Below are 21,987 nucleotides of genomic sequence, written 5' to 3'. Positions count from 1 at the left end.
TTAGAGTCTAAACATGTGCTGTGTGTGTTAAGATATGACGTATTTATAGTTTGGCAGCGACGTTATCGGCGGGGATCAGCTCCGCCCTCTGTGGACGCTCTGTGCTCACTGTGAGCCGGCACAGAGCAGCTTCGCTCGGCCTGTCCTGAGGACCAATTGCAGCTCTTGCCGTCTCCGTTGTCCCTTGACGGAGTGACGGACACTTAAAAAATATTTCGTGCAGTCGGAGACGACGCAGAGGCTCTGCGCAGAGTCTCCATGGTCGTGTTTGTGACACTTCGACTTTTTTTTTTACTATAAATGTTTTTGTCGGGGTGCGCACGTGTCGATTGTCGATCGATTTGTCGAAAGTCCCATCCCTAGTCCACGGCGACCGCGAGTGTTTCGTGTGGCTGACGGCTGTCAGATGTAGGCTAGAGCAGCCTCAGGAGAGGATGTCACAAAAACAATCACCAGAGCGCTTCCTAAGGCCCGCCCACTCTAAGCCTTGTTTTCTTGACGATCGATTCGCTCGGCGTGCACAAGTCACAAATCCTTTTGCACCACTTAAACCACCTAGCGAGGTGAAAAAGTATCTGTCCGCAAAAAAACAACAGCTGAAACTCGTAGAAGCAGATTCGAGCACTTGTGTCAATTGACCTGTCGTCGTACAAGAAAATGCTCAATGATCATAGCGAGCTATAGAATTTTATTAATGAGAAAATATTTCACAGATGCACCACTTCTGATGCATTAGTTCACATTTGGGTTTGCAAATGCACGAATGTTGTGCATGTTCTCAGATTATGAAACACGGATGTTCCAATGTGTTTTGCACCAACTGCACCGCAACGATTAGAACGGGCCCAACGGGGCAGATGAGCCGCTCAACCCGACTTGTCAAAGGGAGCTGCAGCAATCGTTCTCTTTTTCTTTGGTAGGAATATGTCCAGCTGTGAATAGGACGCTGCTTGTTTCTGGAGCAATCAGACTCCCTGTCTCTGCTCAGGTCTCCTGGGTGGCTCTCACTCGCTGCATAGCATCAGCCAGATTCTGTTCACTTCCTGCTCTCCTCAGACCTCCTCCTGTGGATCATCAGCCTACAACTGCTGGCACTACATCTACAACATTACAGAGCAAAAAAAAAACTTCCTTCCAAACAAGGCCAAAGACTCTCAGATGTGGAGGGAATCAGTTCAGAACTATAGGAAAATACTAAACAAGGCTTAGCAAACAGACACAAAAACACTAAAGCTTGGTTGAAGAATATTTCTTAATATTTCCCTTTTTTTTTCTTGCTCTCTGCACCTTTGATATCGCAGCACAGGAGTGAAAACTAATCCACTAAATTAATATTTATCGACTGTAAATCACAGGTAACTCCCTGTGGTTTCCTTAAATGGATAAACATGCCTAAGCATGAGGCTCCAGTCTAATGTCTCGCTCTCTGACTGTAGTCAGTGTTGATTGCTAAGGTTCAGAGCTGTGTCACTGTCTCTCTCTAGGGTGTTTTATAGACGATGATGATGATGATGATGATGACACATGGCCATGAACACCAGCCTCAGTCATGTCACTATGGAAACAGATCCTGCGGTATCACATCCTCAGCATGATGAAGATGCGTTTGGAAAACTAAAGTCGAAAAAAAACAGCTGCTGGATTTTATGGTTTATTAAGCATAGTCAGTTTTCACTCTCATAAAGTGAGACGCTTTTCTATGCAAGATGTGATAAAAAAGAACTCATCATTTGACTATACAATACTAAGTCATAATGGAATCAGTAGCAATCCATTGTAAAGTGATATTTGTGGATATGTTTTTTTTTTTTTTTTTTTTTAATTTAACCTTCATTTAACCAGATAAAAGACCCATTGAGATCAAGATCTCTTTCACAAGGGTGACCTGGCCAAGAAAGGCAGCAGCACACATCAAACGTTAAATAAGAAGCAGGGAATGCAACATTTACAAAACAAAACATTAAGATATATAAAATTGCAACTAGATAAACATAAAGTGCAGGAGTTGTGATCGCAGTAACAATTTAAGAACCACAAAAGAAACACTTTGTGCATCCTCCTTTTGCAGAAATAACAGCCTCTAAACGCTTCCTATAGCTTCCAATTAGAGTCTGGATTCTGGCTGAAGGTATTTTGGACCATTCTTCTTTACAAAACATCTCCAGTTCAGTCAGGTTTGATGGTTTCCGAGCATGGACAGCCCGCTTTAAATCACACCACAAATGTTCAGTAATATTCAGGTCTGGGGACTGAGATGGTCTTTCCAGAACGTTGCATTTGTTCCTCTGCATGAATGCCTTAGTATATTTTGAGCAGTGTTTAGGGTCATTGTCTTGTTGAAAGATCCAGCCCCGACACAACTTCAACTTTGTCACTGATTCCTGGACATTGTTCTCCAGAATCTGCTGATATTGAGTGGAATCCATGCGACCCCAACATTAACAAGATCCTCAGTCCCTGCACTGGTCCCACAGCCCCACAGCATGATGGAACCACCACCAAATTTGGATTAAATCTGATGAAACACCAAGTGTTTTTCTTGGAATGCTGTGTTCTTTTTCCGCCATGCATAACGCCCCTTGTTTTGCCCAAATAACTCTATTTTAGTTTCATCAGTCCACAGCACCTTGTTCCTAAATGAAGCTGGCTTGTCCAAATGTGCTTTAGCATACCTCAAGCCACTCTGTTTGTGGCGGGTGCAGAGAAAAGGCTTTTTCTGCATTACTCTTCCATACAGCATCTCCTTGTGTAAAGTGCGCTGAATAATTGAACGATGCACAGTGACACCATCTGCAGCATTGTGGTGTCACATCGTGCATCGTTTTTCTTGGTCTGTCACTTCAGGCCTTAACTAGAACTGTGCCTGTGGTCTTCCAATTCCTCACAATGTTCCTCACAGTTGAAACTGAGAGCTTAAATCTCTGAGATAGCTTTCTGTATCCTTCCCCTAAACCATGATGTTGAACAATCATTGTTTTCAGGTCATTAGAGAGTTGTTTTGAGGCTCCCATGTTGTCACTCTTCAGAGAAGATGCAAAGAGGAGAAACATTTACAATTGACCTCCTTAAATACCATTTCTCATGATTGGATTCACCTGTGTGTGGAGGTCAAGGGTCACTGAGGTTACCAAACCAATTTTGAGTTCCAATAATTAGTGCTAAAGGTATTGAAATCAATAAAATAAAAAAGGTGCCTACATTTATGCACTTGCCTAATTTTGTTTAAATAATTCTTGCACACTTTCTGTAAATCATATAAACTTTATTTCACTTCTCAAATATCACTGTGTTTGTCTCATATAATCTGTGATAGACTGGTGACCTGACCGATGGATTATGGACATTTTTCTCAAATTTTTCTCACGTTACATTATCAGTAAATACATGTATAGTTTCATAAAGTGTAGTCATCTTAAGGGTTTGAATATAATATGAAACAACTTTGGATTTGTACAATATTAGATTAGATTAGTTTAGTATAAAAAAAAAATCAGAAGATGCAAATGTATTCTCGGTTCAGTTCATGGTGACCTGAGCTGATTTGAATGGCTCTGTCTCAGGCCCCGCCTCTCATCACCATGCTGCTGTTTATGCAAAACATACCTGCAGCTTTATTTTCTCTTTTCAGGTTCAATGGTTTTTGCAATGACCAAGACACACCCCTCTGATGACCTTTTTAAAGTTAAGATACCAGTTAAATTGGAGTTTTGTGAGGTGAAATATGCAAATAAGTGTGCATTTAATTACAGATTACACAAAAAAATTAATCAGCAGTAAGTGGTAACACTAGGGCCAATTTCTTTCCAAAGCAATTGAATATCTAACGAACACATTGCATATTCTGATTTTTTTATACTAAACTTTTCTTCCCTCTTATTTAAACTATCTATACAAAGATTATGAATTTAGCAAATGTATACTTTAAAATAGTAAATGCCACAGATTGCTGCTAGTGTCTTTAAAGGACAAGAAACCCACATCAGTGAGCTGCCTTAAAATACAAATAGTCGCCTGGTGAGAATGTGGACGTTGTCTTTAATCACTCAACATGTGACTAAGGGTGCTGCTTTCACACATACAGCATTTGGTGCGCACCAAACATGTTTGGTATCTTGATTCAGTTCGTTAGCGTAGGTGTGAATGTAATCTCGGTACTTTGGTGCGCACCAAATGAACCGTTTTATCCGCTCTACTTTGGTACGGTTCCTCTGGTGTGAAAGCAACCAAACCAAACGGGACGAAACGGTCCAGTTTGATGCATTACGGCTATGAGATGAGATACGGGATTACCCCGAATAGACCCTTTTCACAGCGATGTCAGACAACTTCCGTTTTGGAGCGAAGCAGGGTATCGCTACATCCTGTTATTGATTCAGCCCTTTCAATTGAAGATGCGTAACACAGGACAATCGCTCAACAAAATCCAATGTATTTTCTAAAGGTAAGATTGAGTCTAACATATTTCACTTGTCGTAGTATATGTCATCTTCATTTTCCTTGGTATCGTTAGCGATCGTTGCAGTCATGTAGCTGCCTTGACGTGCGAAGTAACGTCAAGACGTTATTCACACTTATTAATGCATGTAAATACCATCCGTATAATATAGTCTCAATCTCAGTTTTGTTGAGTGCTGTCCTGTCTTCCTGCATCTTCTACAGTATCTTCCTCAGCCTTTGTTGTCCTCATCTAACCCAATGCCTTAACAGTTATGTGTGCAGCTGTTTTATTGATTGCGGCTCCTAAAATACTGACATGAGACCGAGAAACACACGACACCCCAACAGCGGAACTTCGTGGGATACTGCAAAGCCTGCAACCGCAGTGCAACACAACAAAAGAGAAAAACGGAACCCTAAAATCCTATTTAAAACACCTGGAGATAATGAGGCTCCTCGTTCATTGACATTTGACAGTGTGCTCTCACTGTGACCGAGTGGTCAACAGCGTTTGACACTGTTCCAAAAAACAATGTTAACGATAGATGAGAGAGGGCTCGGCATTACAACTGAAGGCTAAACGATACTAAACTATATTCGAGGCACGACTCGGTAACAGCTGTGAAATAGAATAGTGGATAAAGCAACCGTTTAATATTTATAAAGCTACCATAGCAACTTAATTGAGGAACAGACAACTAATGGATTATCAAAACACCTGTAGCCTACGTTAAGTTATCATTATCCTAGCATCTACGGCAACGTCAGAGCTTAGAAGACATCTTCTTATCCTTATCCTCTTACCTTCATAATCAAACAGTTACTTTTTCGATAAAGAACTTGAAAACCTTGCCGGGTTTAAAGGCTGGAGACTTTGACAGTTTTTCTGCCAGCCTGTGTACGTCTCCCGGAGTGAACGTGTGAAAATCCATTTAGTAAACACCGCTCAGTGAGATTGCGGAAGTCAGGATACCCTGCTTTGCTCCAAAACGGAAGTTATGTGTCTTTATGTGAAAAGTGTCTATTTCCACTAAGCGCATCAGCTGCCCTACCCTACACGGCGAGTATAAAGGTTACGCAGAGACTCTGCGTCGACGCAGAGCCTGTCGAAGAGCCTCTGCGTTGTCTCCGACTGCACAAAATATTTTTTAAGTGTCCGTCACTCCGTCAAGGGACAACGGAGACGGCAAGAGCTGCGATTGGTCCTCAGGACAGGCCGAGCTAAGCTGCTCTGTGCCGGCTCACAGTGAGCACCAAGCGTCCACAGACACAGAGCTCATCCCCGCCGATAACGTCGCTGCCAAACTATAAATACGTCATATCTTAACACACACAGCACATGTTTAGACTCTAAATGGCCAATTTCTCGCCTCAAATTATCTTAAAACTGTGTTTCGTGACACAGAAAATTGAGAAACGGCCACTGTTTCAACAACAACAGTCTTTCTCTCTCTTTCTTTCTCGGACGCCATTGCTCACTGTAGCCAGAAGCACAACAACCTTGCGCAGCGACCCCTACTGATCGGGCGGGAAATTGCAGCGCCTATCCGTCACCACGACGCAGAAGTGTAAAGGCTTGAGTGGTCTACGTGGTGACGCAGACGGATAACGAATTACGCAGTCGGAGAAGTAACATTAACATTCTCTGACTGGTGCAGACCAAAACAATCAAACTATAGGTGTGAAAGCGCCCAAAGACTCTTTCAAGACAACTGTTAAGTGTTAAGTTGTGAAGTGTAACAGGTAGTTGCTGCTCGGATAAATTCTGCCACAATGAATATTTTTCTAATATTAAATATATGAGGAGAGACGGAAACAGTGCAACATGTCATGACTTAAATAAATATAAACATGTGACTCAATAACAGCCCTGGAGTATTTCATATGAGTACAACTGTGTGCAGTTAACAACTGACACCATTATATTACATATATATTTACAGTATGAGCAGAAAGGAATGGGTGGCTCTAAATTGATGGTAGGTGTGAATCTATATACTGGTATTGACGTGTCCAGCATGTCTGCTGACTATCAGCAAGTGTCAGCTCCCTTCACCACCTTTAAAGGTTAAGCAGTAAAGATAATGGATGGATCTATTAAAAGCTTGAACATCACATGCATGTGCAGGTAAATGTCACAGGATCAGTAAAAAACATGAGGATTCTAAATCAATCTCTGTAATCAGGAGGACCAATTTTTATTAAAAGAAGAGATGTATATCGATATGAACTCACAGATTAGAAAAGTGATGTAGTTGTATGGTTCTCTCAAAGATGCCAATGTGGAAGAAAAGAATACACTGAACAACCACCAGGGGCCTCAATAGAAGAATATGGAGAAATGAGCCTCTGATTCTTACTTCATTTAAAATATAAACATTGTCCTGTGTTGTGAGTTAGTGTCACTAGTTTCAGCTCTTCTTCTTCAGAAGAAGAACATTACAGTGGAGGAAATAAGTATTTGATCCCTCCCTGACTTTGTAAAATCATCCACTAACAAAGAAATGAACGGTCTATAATTTTAATGGTAGGTTTATTTTAACAGGGAGAGACAGCATATCAAAAAGAAAATCCAGAAAATCACATAAAACAAAAGATTTTAAATTATTTTGCAATTCATTGAGTGAAATAAGTAACAGGGAGAAAGAGAGGGGAATAAAAAAGACCTAGCTAAAGGGAACCAGTTCAGTAATGTGAGCTACGCAGCACCCTTTTTAGACATTATTTCACTATGTGACCTCTTCTTTCTACCTATTTCCACTTGGACAACTGCTCATCATCTCAAGCTCAACCTTAGTAAAACTAAACTTCTCTTCATCCCGGGAAAAAACTGCCCTCACATGGACCTGTTGGTCACTGTTGAAGACGTCACTGTATCGCCATCATCAACTGCAAATGATCTGGGTGTAATCCTCGACGACGGGCTTTCCTGCCACCCCCAACATCATCGCGGTAGCCCGATCCTGCAGATTTGCCCTCTACAACATCCGAAGGATCCGGGCCCCTCCTCACAAAGGAAGCAACGCAACTCCTGGTTCAATCCCTGGTCCTCTCCCGCCTCGACTACTGCAACTCGCTATTGGCTGGACTCCCTGCCTCTGTCGACTAAACCGTTGCAACGTATCCAGAACGCTGCAGTGCGCCTCGTTTTCAAAAGTTGCATTTAACTTCCTGTTTCGTGGGCCGTTCCACTTCCTGTAGTGAGGTCACCTTCTGCAGACATGTTCAGGACGGGTCTCTGATCTCACAGATCGAGTTTCAGGTGTCTACGTTAAAGGGACAATATGTAGTATTTATGGGTTTATATAACCCAAAATCCACTTTTTTATACATATTATGTGCTCCTGCATTGTCTAGTCGCTGTATAATAGTTTTTGTTTCATTTTCGTGGTGTTTCAAAAAGTCATGTAAAATAACATGACCACGGACCGCGGTTGCATAGCCACTGTTAGCAGCGAGACGCCATGTTTCTACCGGAGCCTGTAAGGACAAACGCGAGAGAACAAATCAAGCGTCTCTTTACTTGTAGCGGAAGTCCCGCCTCCTCTCTCTCCGCTTCGTCTGCTACAGCCGCGGTAGCTCGCCCTCTCCCTCGCCTCACGAACCTCATCTGCTGACACGGAGAAAGACGACGAGGACGACATTTGACCAGCTGAGGATACCGTAGCGCTCAGGGAAGGGAGGGGGTGAGCAGAGGAGCAGGTCTTTGTTGTAAATTTCAGATCTGGGTGTAATCCTCGACGACGGACTTTCCTGCCACCCCCAACATCATCGCGGTAGCCCGATCCTGCAGATTTGCCCTCTACAACATCCGAAGGATCCGGGCCCCTCCTCACAAAGGAAGCAACGCAACTCCTGGTTCAATCCCTGGTCATCTCCCGCCTCGACTACTGCAACTCGCTATTGGCTGGACTCCCTGCCTCTGTCGACTAAACCGTTGCAACGTATCCAGAACGCTGCAGTGCGCCTCGTTTTCAATCTACCCAAATTCTCCCATGTGACCCCCCCCCCTCCTCCGTGACCTCCACTGGCTTCCTGTTGCGGCCCGCATTAGATTTAAGACCATGGTGCTGGCCTTCAAAGCCATCAACCGAAACTGCACCAGTCTACCTCCAAACACTGATCAGACCACACACCCCAGCTCGATCACGTCTGGTACCGCCATCCCTGAGAGCAAACAAAGGCCGCTCAACGAAGTCCCGACTCTTTTCTGCTCTGGCACCTCAGTGGTGGAAACGAACTTCCGACCAACGTCAGGACGGCAGATTCGCTCGCCATCTTTCGCAAAAGACTCAAGACTCGCTTGTTCAGACTTCACCTCGACCCTACATAGCACTAACCTAAAGTACTAATAGGTTCCTACCTTCAGCACTTGTATCATAGCACTTATGGAAAGTTCCTTTCTTGTGACAAATGCACTTATTGTAAGTCGCTTTGGACAAAAGCGTCTGCCAAATGCCTGTCTCGGTGGTGGCAGACAGAAACACGGGTGACCCTGCAGAACAATGTGGGCGTGACGGTGTTGAGTTACACCTGTTACACCTGTTTCGCGTGAACATAAGGAGCCACACCTGAGTCCATTGCTGTGGGTGGAAGAAAACAGGAATGAACCAACAGTGTGTTTAAAGGATTTCTGCTTCAGCTGAGATACACACTGCTATGGGAATTATTTTTGATTATTATTATTATATTTTAGGAGAAACAACCACAGCCACAGAGAACAATAACAACACCAATATCCTTTGACTAGAGAGAAGTATCTGGCGCTTTAAGAAATAGGTAACACTTTACAATAAGGGTACATTAATTAACATCACTTATAAAAATTATTGTTATAAGCATTTACTAACAGCTGATCAATATTTTAACTAACTATGTATTAACATTAGACAGGTTAGTGTTAAGTTATTCATCTATATCATTCAAGGGCCTATGAAGCTACTGTTTTTTTCAGTAATGACTGTTAACTGACAGTAAAAATGGCTTTAAAGTAACTTTAAAACCCTTTATTTAAAAAAAAGAATGGGTGCTCCAGCAAGAGAGGCACAGTTGAGTGTGTGTGTGTGTGTGTGTGTGTGTGTGTGTGTGTGTGTGTGTGTGTGTGTGTGTGTGTGTGTGTGTGTGTGTGTGTGTGTGTGTTGGTTAACGTAACTGCATGGAGTCTTCAGCTGTGTTTCAAGCCAGTCGCCCTGACGGCTGCATGCTGATGTATGGATGTATGGAAAGCTAGTCCGCTACATGAAGGTTAAAGCACTAAAGCAGATTAAAGGTTCAGAGAGTCACAAAGGAACAGCAGGGAAATGGGTCGGTCATTAATTGAAGGTCATCAGCAGAATAGCTTTATGAATAAATTAATTATAGATATGGTTTGGGTGTATCGGTGTGCAAAAGTAACGGTACATTTTCGAAAAAGGACGAAGTTCAAATGACTAAACAGACTCAACCCAAGTGATTAATTGCCTTATTCTACTTAACCTTATTCTACCTCTATTACAACATGAATTATGATTTTTTCCAAAATGAGGGGTTAATGTGTGCTTAATATTTACTAATAAAGGGCTAGTATGCTTCTTATGTGCACGTTAGTAAGCGTCTAGTTAATGGTGAATATGTGTTCCTTCCTTAATATAAAATGTTACCCAAAATTATTCTCAATATTGCTGCACCTACTACGAACCAAACTGCCTTTCTGTTTAAGAAAGAAAAAAAAAACACAGTGGTCACTGAAATAACTTGAAACTGACAAAAGTAATACATTAAAAAAAGTAGGTGAAATCTAGTAATTGTAATAATAAAACATCCCGCGGTCAAAATTTCGATGGTGCCTGCTGCTTCTGGCATGTGTCGTCGTTTGCAGGACCTTTGCTGGTAAAATTGTACAGCAAAGATAGTGGGCACTTTTTTCTTTAAAATGGCCGACTTCCTCTTGGGTGAAGGGCGTGTCCCTAAAAATGTCCAGGGAAGGTCCCTCGTCTCACATATCGTGTTTCGTGCGGATCGACCAATGTATGGTAAAGTTGCATTTAACTTCCTGTTTCGTGGGCCGTTCCACTTCCTGTAGTGAGGTCACCTTCTGCAGACATGTTCAGGACGGGTCTCTGATCTCACAGATCGAGTTTCAGGTGTCTACGTTAAAGGGACACTATGTAGTATTTATGGGTTTATATAACTCAAAATCCACTTTTTTATACATATTATGTGCTCCTGCATTGTCTAGTCGCTGTATAATAGTTTTTGTTTCATTTTCGTAGTGTTTCAAAAAGTCATGTAAAATAACATGGTCGCAGGCCGCGGTTGCATAGCCACTGTTAGCAGCGAGACGCCATGTTTCTACCGGAGCCTGTAAGGACAAACGCGAGAGAACAAATCAAGCGTCTCTTTACTTGTAGCAGAAGTCCCGCCTCCTCTCTCTCAGCTTCGTCTTCTACGGCCGCGGTAGCTCCGCCCTCTCCCTCGCCTCACGAACCTCATCTGCTGACACGGAGAAAGACGACGAGGACGACATTTGACCGGCTGAGGATACCGTAGCGCTCAGGGAAGGGAGGGGGTGAGCAGAGGAGCAGTTCTTTGTTGTAAATTTCAGCCTCTCCTCTAGATGGCACTATAAACTACTTATTTCCCCTTTAAAGTACGACAACACTGCGAGGCTCCGAAGTGGGCTTGTTTTTTCTCAGACTTTCGACCGTTTCCCCATGTATGTGTATGTGGAAAACGATTGCGCAGTTTTGTGGGATTTCAAAAACCACACGTTTTGATATATGATGTGTGGGGGGTTTTCTCAAAACTGTGGGAAGAGTTATGCGAATCGGCAAACTTTTGGCCGGAAGAGGAATAACGCGGATGATTATAAGCGATGCTTGCTCCGCAATGGAGTCTAGCGAGAACTCACGTTTCAAATCACGCTCGACATACAAACCAGCGGCAGTGACATCACGTTGTGTGTTCACTGCTACTCTACTTCACTGGGAAACCACAGTGTTCCTCAAATCCTTTGAAATGTCCCTGCAATCATCCTGTAGCCCTTATATTATGAATCGCAATTTTTCTTTATAACACGGTGAGACGTCCTCTGTCCTCACAGACGTAAGCAGAAAGGAATGGATGGCTCTAAATTGATGGTAGGTGTGAATCTATATACCTTTTTTTGAGGGCACTGAATATGAAACACTGACATGTCAGCTCACGTCCTGTGTGTCTAATTAACAGGGAAAACACTCCGAGGGAACACGTCACCGTATTGTTTTTCATTGTTAAAACAAAGACAAGTCAGAGCGCATTTTTCAAAATATCACACGTGCTTCATAAAGAAACCCAAAAAATTCATCATAGTCACAATAAAAAAAAAAAAAGAAATAATGTGATTGTGTGCATATGTGGAGAGTGATGATGATGATGCCTTCAGGAGCTCAGGTCTGTCAGGAAAAAACCCCTGACGACACAGAACAAGTCACTGCAGAGCAGCAACATGTGGAGAATGTGGAGACGGCAGAGAACAGCGTCACCCTGATGATGTCAGCCTTTTGTTGAGTGACAGTAAAGTTGGTTTGCCCCGGCATGTTGACTATACTGTATGTCAGTGCCTCATAATATTTAAAGCGGAACTAGACCGGAAGTTCCTATTATCGCTGTTTTTTTTGGTGTGTATCTGCGTCATTACCTTGTTTATGAAGCCCTGACGGTTCGAAACAAACAGTTCAGCCATTGCTGAGAACGTTGTGTTTTATTGTAATCTCGGGGCTCAACGAGATCACTGAAAATCCCGTAATAGTTACGTAAGCAGCGGTTCTCCTCCGGGCGGTAGTCCGGGCACATCCGGTTGCGTACATTGAACCACAGAAGAAGAATAACGTCTGTTGTGGAGGTGTTTCACGAGCAACAGTGTCTTCTGACTCTAGGTCTGACTCCGGTTTAAAGTCATAAAAGGGACTGCGGCGGGGAGTCGTGACGAAGCTATTTTTAAACACTGTTAAAACAATGTTTTGATAGTGAGGAGCAGTGCATCCGCTGTTCCAGAGGGGGGCGCTGCGCTTCTGAGAACGGATGTGCTGGATAGTACTGGCCAATCACAAGACTCTGTCTTCTGGGGGTGAAAGTTCACTCTGAAATCTCGCAGCAGAAAAACACTGTCAGAAAAGAGGATTTCTATCGGCTCGTTCACAGAAACTAGGAGGTTTTTGACCATAAAAACAAGTTAATATATGTAAGTAGACCTCCATAACTAACATATATGTGCAACAGGACCACTCTATGTGACCTTTAAATAATAAAAAAAAAAAAATCAATAACTCATCCTCATTAAGACATTTGTCACTTTAGACACGATATCCTCAATTAGATTTTTTAATGTATGTAAAGTATAATATATATAATTGAATACTGTACATTACTTCATCTTTTATACCAGGGATTTTTCTAACCCAGGTAACAGGGGGCACTGTGCCATCTTCCTGTTCTCATGCGTCCTCTTTACACTACATGCAGTCTTACTTAAAACAATCGTTTAAAGATCACATAGAGTGGTCCTGTTGCACATATACAGTATGTTAGTTATGGAGGTCTACTTACATATATTAACTTGTTTTTATGGTCAAAAACCTCCTAGTTGCTGTAAACGAGCCGATAGAAATCCTCTTTTCTGACGGTGTTTTTCTGCTGCGAGATTTCAGAGTGAACTTTCACCCCCAGAAGACAGAGTCTTGTGATTGGCCAGTACTATCCAGCACATCCGTTCTCAGAAGCGCAGCGCCCCCCTCTGGAACGGTGGATGCACTGCTCCTCATTATCAAAACATTGTTTTAACAGTGTTTAAAAATAGCTTCGTCACGACTCCCCGCCGCAGTTCCTTTATGACTTTAAACCGGAGTCAGACCCAGAGTCAGAAGACACTGTTGCTCGTGAAACACCTCCACAACGGACGTTATTCTTCTTCTGCGGTTCAATGTACGTAACCGGATGTGCCCGGACTAGTGCCCGGAGCAGGACGATCGGTTGTTCAGGAGAACCGCTGCTTACGTAACTATTACGGGATTTTCAGTGATCTCGTTGAGCCCCGAGATTACAATAAAAAACGTTCTCAGCAATGGCTGAACTGTTTGTTTTGAACCGTCAGGGCTTCATAAACAAGGATTATCACGCAGATACACACCAAAAAAACAGCGTTAATAGGAACTTCTGGTCTAGTTCCGCTTTAATATCACGTCATTTCTTGAAAAGGCATGACAAAATTGTGGTAAATAGACAGACAGCTTAAACAGCTTTGAATTCACATAAACTCTGCTGCGCCTGTGTTGTTTATCTGTCGTTTTTCTTTTGCAATCTATATTTTTGCCAGATTTCATATCTTTGAAATGATTTTTATATCATTAATTAATTAATTAACTAATTAATAATAATGGTAGACAGCTCAAAATCAATAGGGATCATCTACAGGTGGTATGTGACCCATAAAAAAAATAAGAAAATGTAATCTCAAACGCTTTTCCAGTTATCGCGTCAACGGCTAAAATCTGCGGACGCGTGAGACCGATTCCATAATATCCGCGCGCGTATCTCGCGGATATAATTAAATTCATTTCCAGTGACATCAAAGCTGGATTTTAGCATCTGGTTATTTATTTACAGTGGACATTGAAGGTAAAGATAACCCCACTGAACTGAATGTTTTAATGTGTTGTAAAAAACATGACAAGGAATGTATTATGCACTTACATTTAAGTTTGCATTAACATGAATGTTTTATTGTCCTGTTATGATCTTATGAATTTTCACGACCTGCAGAGTCTGTCAACACACACATACCATCATGCCTCTGTGAGGGAGAGCAAGTGTGGAAAAGGTCTCTGGCATTTCCGTCATGTTTACACTGAACACACAGATATAGACTTTCTACTGGAGAGAAAACAACATGTCTATCACCTCTGAGCCATGACCTGACAACACAGCATATTTACATGATGCTAGAAACAAAAATTGCTGATCGTCTTAGTCCATATGAGACTGGACTTTTAAGAAATTAACTTGAAGGGACAATATGTAGTATTTATGGGTTTATATAACCCAAAATCCACTTTTTTATTCATATTATGTGCTCCTGCATTGTCTAGTCGCTGTATAATAGTTTTTGTTTCATTTTCATAGTGTTTCAAAAAGTCATGTTAAATAACATGACCGCGGACCGCGGTTGCATAGCCACTGTTAGCAGAGAGACGCCATGTTTCTACCGGAGCCTGTAAGGACAAACGCGAGAGAACAAATCAAGCGTCTCTTTACTTGTAGCTGAAGTCCCGCCTCCTCTCTCTCCGCTTCGTCTGCTACGGCCGCGGTAGCTCCGCCCTCTCCCTCGCCTCACGAACCTCATCTGCTGACACGGAGAAAGACGACGAGGACGACATTTGACCAGCTGAGGATACCGTAGCGCTCAGGGAAGGGAGGGGGTGAGCAGAGCAGCAGGTCTTTGTTGTAAATTTCACTATAAACTACTTATTTCCCCTTTAAGTGTGAATAATAGGCCCCAATTACACCTGGCACTTACATGTGTCTCTGGTGCTCACATCAAGATCCGATTTGAATTGCCATTTGAACACGTTATTAGAAAATGTTCCATCAGCAGTCTATGATTTCACACCCTCTGTGCCACCATATCAACAACAGCAACAGTGTTAGCCGCAGATTAAGTCGTGCAATTGTACGGACTCTTCTTTGCTTTTTCGGCAGGAAAGAAGTCGTTAACGGTTCGTCTGAAGACGTGCAATTGATGACCCACTGACCCCCACGTAAAGTGCAGTTCAGTAATCCAGCCGAGAGGCGACAAAGGCGTGGATTACTGTTTCAAAGTGCTGGTCCGAAAGAATTGGCTTTATTTTAGCCAGCTGCGTCAAATGAAAAAAGCTTGATTTGACAACCCTGATCTGACAGTCAAACTTAAAGCTCACATAGAGTGGTCCTGTTGCACATATATGTTAGTTATGGAGGTCTACTTACATATATTAACTTGTTTTTATGGTCAAAAACCTCCTAGTTGCTGTAAACGAGCCGATAGAAATCTTTCTCTTCTGACGCTGTGCTGAGCCGAGATATTTCAGAGTGAACTCTCACACCCAGAAGACAGAGTGTGTTGTGATTGGCCGGCCAGCTTAGAGCCTTCCCAACTGTCTTGTGATTGGCCAATACCCGGAAGTGACATATTTAGCACACCAGCTCTCAGAAGCGCATCTCCCCCCTCTGGAACGGTGGATGCACTGCTACTCATTATCAAAACATTGTTTTAACAATGTCAGAAGACACTGTTGCTCGTGAAACACCTCCACAACGGACGTTATTCTTCTTCTGCAGTTCAATGTACGCAACCGGATGTGCCCGGACTAGTGCCCTGAGCGGGATGATCTGCTGTTCAGGAGAACCGCTGTTTACGTAACCGGACTGGGTTTTTTCAGAGATCTCGCTGAGCCCGAGATTACAATAAAACACAGCGTACTCAGCAAATGCTGAACTGTTTGTTTCGAAAGCTATTTTTAAACATTGTTAAAACAATGTTTTGATAACGATATTTTCTGATATGGAAGTAATAAGCGAATTTTAAGATCATGCGATACAGATCATAAGCAGTAGATATTTTTATTTTTGAGTGTATTTACAGTGTACCGACAGAAACAACCAGCTTTATATCCCCATATATCATCTATATCGAGATATAGGCTAAAAATATGCAGATATTATTTATAAACCATATCGCCCAGTGTTACAGAAATATTGATTTGATTTATATCATGATACAAACAGTATATCTATCTATATATATATATATCGAATTACATTAAAAAGTATACTGTGAAATACCATGAAATCGTTTGTTTTTCCAGTATTTTCATGAACCTTTATTGAGAGAACTGTGTTACCAGTCGTATAATATGGCAACAATATTGTGCCTGTCTTTCATATTGACTTAAACAGAAACACTGTATTTACTTGACTCCTCATGACTAAAAGGTGAAACACTGGTTTTGCCGTATTTGCATTCTGGCTCGTCGTCGGCCGAACTGAGTAAACAACAGGTGGGTTTTTGCAGCAGAGATTTGACAGAGCAGCAGCTTTCTCTCTCTGTGAAGAGCTGTGGAGTTGGATATTGAGAAAAAAAAAAAGAAAAGAAAAGAAAAAAGAGGAGGAGAACTTGCAGTTTCTCAGCTCCTCCGAATATCTGTGGGATTGTGTAATGACAGCTGGAGGCTGAGCGTTACAGCAGTGAGAACAAAGAATCCTACACCCAACATGCGGCCTTTTTTGCCTTGTTGGGGCAGCCCATGTCCAAGAGGGAAGGAATTAGGTAACCCCGGAGGGTCGCTGGTTCAAATCCCAGGATGGGTCAAGGGCTGAGGTGGTCCTGAGCAAGGCACCCAATGACCCGGCACAGATAAGTGCTGTCCACTACTCCTAGTACGGCTTGTGTGTCTTCACGATCACTAATTCTAATTTTAATTGTTAGTAACATTTAATCCATTAGTCAATTGCAAATAAATTGCCTTGCATTAATGTACATAAGGTTGCTTTTAGTGTTCAAACAGATGATGGAATGAAAGTTTGTAAACTGGCAAACTTGATGTGTTGGTTCTTTAACTGTATTGGACTGTACTTAACTCCATTAAAGGTCCCATATTATACCCTATTTGTCCCAGTTAAACTAGTTCCTGGTGTCCTAATGAACATGTCTGTGTCACGCTTTGGTCAAAATACCATAAGGATGAATCACCACAGCAGTTCAATAACTCTGCCAAAACAGCCCATGTTCAGAACGCTCAGTTTTGTGTCTGGTCATTTACATGCAAATGAGACACAGGTAAACACACACACACACACACCCACTGCTTGTTACGTGGATGCTTGTTGAATGAAAACGTAACAATATCAAGGAAGTTATAACACAGGCTAACAGAGCCGCCCACTTACAAAGACATACACAATGGACAAATGATGTCATTCAGAAAAACTGCCTCACAGACACCACCAAAACTGGACTGTTGTCAGTTTATGAGTCATTCAACCAATGGCATCCAACCCAACCCAGGGAACTAACTACCACCAAATATTCCAGCAAATTCTCCCATACATACACCCACCCCACCCCCTGCCCTGTACACACACACACACCACAGAGGGAGAGAGAGAGAGAGAGCACAAAGTTACAAAGTTACAGGAATGTCTCTTTTCACCATAACAAACAAGTGTGTGTTGTCACTGCAATGCTCTGGCAATACCACAAGAGTTATCCCTCAAAAAGGCAAAGCAGCCAGGAAAAACTGAAAAGGGCAAAAAATGGAAAGCACAGACTTGTTCTTCGGTCTACAGAGTGAGGCTGAATCAAAAATAATCCCAACATTTACATCCCAAGTCCTCCTGTAACCACTAAGGTCAAGGAGAGATATGAAGGACTTAGGAAAAGACAAGTGTGTTGAAACCAACTGCACTTACACTCGACTATGTAAATACGCCACGGTGAAAATCTGCTGTGATGAAACTACAACTACAAAAAGCTTAGTTAGCTCAGTCTTACTGAACCACACTTATTTAAGTTGGGATTCACTCAGCTTGTACTGATAATAACCACAAAATTTGCTCTGATCACTGCCGACTTTATTGCTCATGAGTGAGAGAAACTCATCCGCAGCCTGACATGCGGCGTGTGTGTGTGTGTGTATGTGTGTGTGTGTGTGTCCGGGCAGTCGGAGGCGAGAAGATAATCCAGTCTTCTCTTCAAGCGTTCAATTAGCACCACCTGTGACAAGTGCTGTATAAAATGAAACCAACAAACAGACTCATAAGAGAGTATTTTCATTTGTCACAAAGGAAGGAATGTTCGCTGCGCATTTAATTGCACTAATGAATAAAAGAAGATGCAATTTGTAGTAGTTATAATAATAACAATATGATAATATATCGTAGGGATGCACCGAAAATTTGGCGGCCGAAACGTATGGGCCAAAACTCATCTGATGTCTCAGTTATTCCCTTAATTGCAGCTCAAAAGCGTCTTCTACACAAAGGTTGAGACGGAGCACGGAGTCAAAACCAATGAAGTGTGTTCTTCTTCTACTCAGAACCCCTGCACTTCATCGTGACTGTACTTGATCCTCATCGTAAAGAATATAATTTGGACGTAAATATAAAAAAGCTGCATGTAGAGAAATGATTCAGGCTGTGTTGGATATGGAGAGCCCGCTTGGAGATGGAGGAGCGCACAGTGCAGGAGCGCCACAGCGGCTGTATCATTTCCAGCAACAGTACCGCAGTCTATACGTTTTTCAAAGACCAGCGAGGACATTTTGGTGCATGCACAGAAGTCAAGTCTGACTCCAGTCCGACGAAAGCGTTTACATTCGGGAGTAATCGGAACTATGAATCGCATTATCCAGGTTTGTTAGTCCAATTAAGACTAGTTTTAGTTGGATTAACATGTTGACATGACATTGAACTGTGTGTCAGGTTCCTTCCAAATAGTAAAATTCCTTTGGGACGGTTATTGACCGAGTGGGGAAATGCAGGTAAGATTGTTCTTCTGAACTGTGGAAGGTTTGGGTTAAGATATTTCTGAAACCATTATCTTTTTTGCATGAACTCTCGTCTGTGACTGCACCTGTGTGTACAGGGATACTAACCCTGTGTGATTTTAAGACCTAGGAGATGCACCTTTTGTCCTCTCTACACACACACTGACCCAACTATGGACACACCCAGCAGCAGAGGAGATAAAAGACTGGAAGGGAAAACCCTGCGTGTCCCTTCTCTCTTTCCATTAGCCTTCCCTGCAGGACAGGACAGGCTCGAGCAACCTGTTCAGCCTCTGTCACACTCACTATTCATCTGAGGACTATTCATTGACTTCCATTCATTTTCAACAGCCTAATAGAGCCTATTCCCCAACCTTAACCAGGTTAACTCTAAAGGCCACATTATACTTCTCCGACTGCGTATGCGTTATCCGTCTGCGTCACCACGGAGACGCCTCGAGCATTTATACTTCTGCGTCGTGGTGACGGACACTCGTTGCAATTTCCCGCCCGATCAGTAGGGGTCGCTGCGCAAGGTTGTTGTGCTTCTGGCTACAGTGAGCAATGGCGTCCGAGAAAGAAAGAGAGAGAAAGACTGTTGTTGTTGAAAAAGTGGCCGTTTCTCACTTTTCTGTGTCACGGAACGCAGTTTTAAGATAATTTGAGGCGAGAAATTGGCCATTTAGAGTCTAAACATGTGCTGTGTGTGTTAAGATATGACGTATTTATAGTTCGGCAGCGGCGTTATCGGCGGGGATCAGCTCCGCCTCTGTCAGGACGCCCGGAGCGCACTGAGAGCCGGCACAGAGCAGCTTAGCTCGGCCTGTCCTGAGGACCAATCGCAGCTCTTGCCGTCTCCGTAGTCCCTTGACGGAGTGACGGACACTTAAAAAATATTTCGTGCAGACGGAGACGACGCAGAGGCTCTTCGACAGTCTCTGCGTCGACGCAGAGTCTCTACGTAGCCTACGCAGAGCACTTTACGCAGAAGTATAAATTGGGCTTCACCTTAAACCTAACCACAATTCAAATCTTAGCCCTGAACTTAACCAGTTCCTCCAGAAATTAGGTTCTGCCTCATAAGGACAAGGTTTTGGTCTCTGACAAAATCAGTGTTAATGACAGAAAAGGTCCTAAAGAGGTAATGCATACAAGTACGCGCACACACAGATTTAGGAAACTGCACTTTGATTCATATTTTTTTTACAACTAAATCATTTAATAAATAACAGTATTTTGGGAATCTGTCAACAAAGAGAAGTAGATCTAAACATATTTTAGAGATGTGTGTGATTCTTGTGCGACATACTGAATTGTCTTCCATTCATCAGGACAGTCAAACATCATTTGTATTTATTTTTTCACAGAATAAAAAGGTGAACTGAATTCTGCACGACGTTGTCATATTTGAGAAGAAAAGAAAAGAAAACTCCACACAGACAAGATCCTCAAACCACAGTCCAAACCTGTGGCCTTCGATTCACAAGAACCTAATTCAACTCAGACATGTAAAAAAAAAGTGTGATAGAAAGAGAAGACCAGACAAAATACACACACACACACACACACACAGAAACAGAGAGAGGGGGAGGGGGAGAGAGAGAGAGAGAGAGAGAGAGTCAGTCCATGTGCATGGATTGATTTAAGTATCGTGGAACAGGAATGTTTTTCTTCTTCTTCTTCTTTTTTTTTCCTGTGGAAAGATGGAAGAAAACCTGCCTCACAGGTTTGTGACCAGAGACTCTCTGTGTGGAGGAAACTGGTTCACCGGGCTGTTTCCACACAGAGAGAAACTCTCAGCTGAGTGAACACACACACACACACACACACACACACACACACACACACACACACACACAGAGAGACATAACTGTCATGAGACACCTGAGTTTCTGGCGCTGCTGAATTCACTGATCCCTGTGACGCGCGAAGAGGAAAACACTCGGTTACGCGATCGACACAGATCTCACTTCTAATGAACAGTCATGATGACATGAAGCTGTGGAACAGCACAGAGTTTTTCCTGTTATTAGGAGGGAAAGAAGGCGCACAGACAGACAGACAGACAGACAGACAGCAGCAGCGGCTGTTTCCCTGCTAACTAAACGGAGCGCGGTGCGTCCTCGCCGCGGTGCGTCCTCGCCGCGCGGTGCGTCCTCGCCGCACAAAACAAAACAAGAGTTCCCACTTTACCTTTGATGTAGTTGGATTTGTTGTCGTCCAGCAGACTGGACGCGGAGATCCCCATGCTGCTGCTGCTGCTGCTGCTGCCGCTGCCGCTGAGAGACGATGCACACAGGTAGAGCTCGGTCGTCAGGTACAAACACCGTCACCACACCGATGAGACGCGGCTACACCCGAGGGAAGAGGAGGAGGAGGAGGAGGAGGAGACAGGAGGAGGAGACACGAGACACGCCCTCCTCCCCCCATCGAGAGGCGTTCTGTCCTGTTGTCATATCTGTGATGTGTACATCTTCTTCTTCTGTGTTTAAAAAGAGCATCTGTGTGGTGGATGTGTATGTAAAAACGCATAGACTTTCCCTTAAGTTTGGGACAAGTGTGTACATTTATTTGCCAAAACAAAATCTTTTGTGAAAGATCCCAACCAAATCTTTGGGATTCACTGAGGAAAAGATTATTCTCACACCTACGGTTAATTCAGAGTTTCCAATTGACCTAATCACCATATCGCATGTCTTTGGACTGTGGGAGGAAAAACCCATGCAATCTCCATGCAGAAAAGACCCTTGTTCCAACCAGGTCGCAAAACCCAGGTCTCAAAGGCAGGAGTGCAAACCCATAATTATTGGACTCAATGAGCCAAATGAACGCACGCATTTGAAGTGTTTTCTTTCCTTAATCATATCAATAACGTTATATATCGAAATACTCACGTTTTCAGTTCAGGAATTAAACAACACTTTGTGAGTGTTTTCATGACTGCATGAAATACCAAATATCTATTAATCACAACGCCTTGTCTGGAAATCTACATGAAGTAAAGACACTTAAC

General features: G+C 42.8%; 1 protein-coding gene across 1 annotated transcript in view; it reads right to left on the bottom strand.

The window, feature by feature from the left end:
* Positions 1–21,303, bottom strand: part of niban1a (niban apoptosis regulator 1a) — a 40,404-nt gene extending 19,101 nt beyond the window's left edge. The window contains exon 1 of the mRNA XM_083888496.1: positions 21,168–21,303. Within this exon, the coding sequence (XP_083744622.1) occupies positions 21,168–21,222 (55 nt within the window). The 5' untranslated portion in view covers positions 21,223–21,303. The remainder of the gene's footprint in view (positions 1–21,167) is intronic.
* Between the last annotated feature and the right edge of the window lie 684 nt (positions 21,304–21,987).

Source organism: Microchirus variegatus (assembly GCF_963457635.1).
Source record: "Microchirus variegatus genome assembly, chromosome: 4".
Lineage (NCBI taxonomy): Eukaryota > Metazoa > Chordata > Actinopteri > Pleuronectiformes > Soleidae > Microchirus > Microchirus variegatus.
The sequence above is the reverse complement of the archived record's forward strand: the minus strand, read 5'-3'. Positions and strand labels throughout refer to the sequence as shown.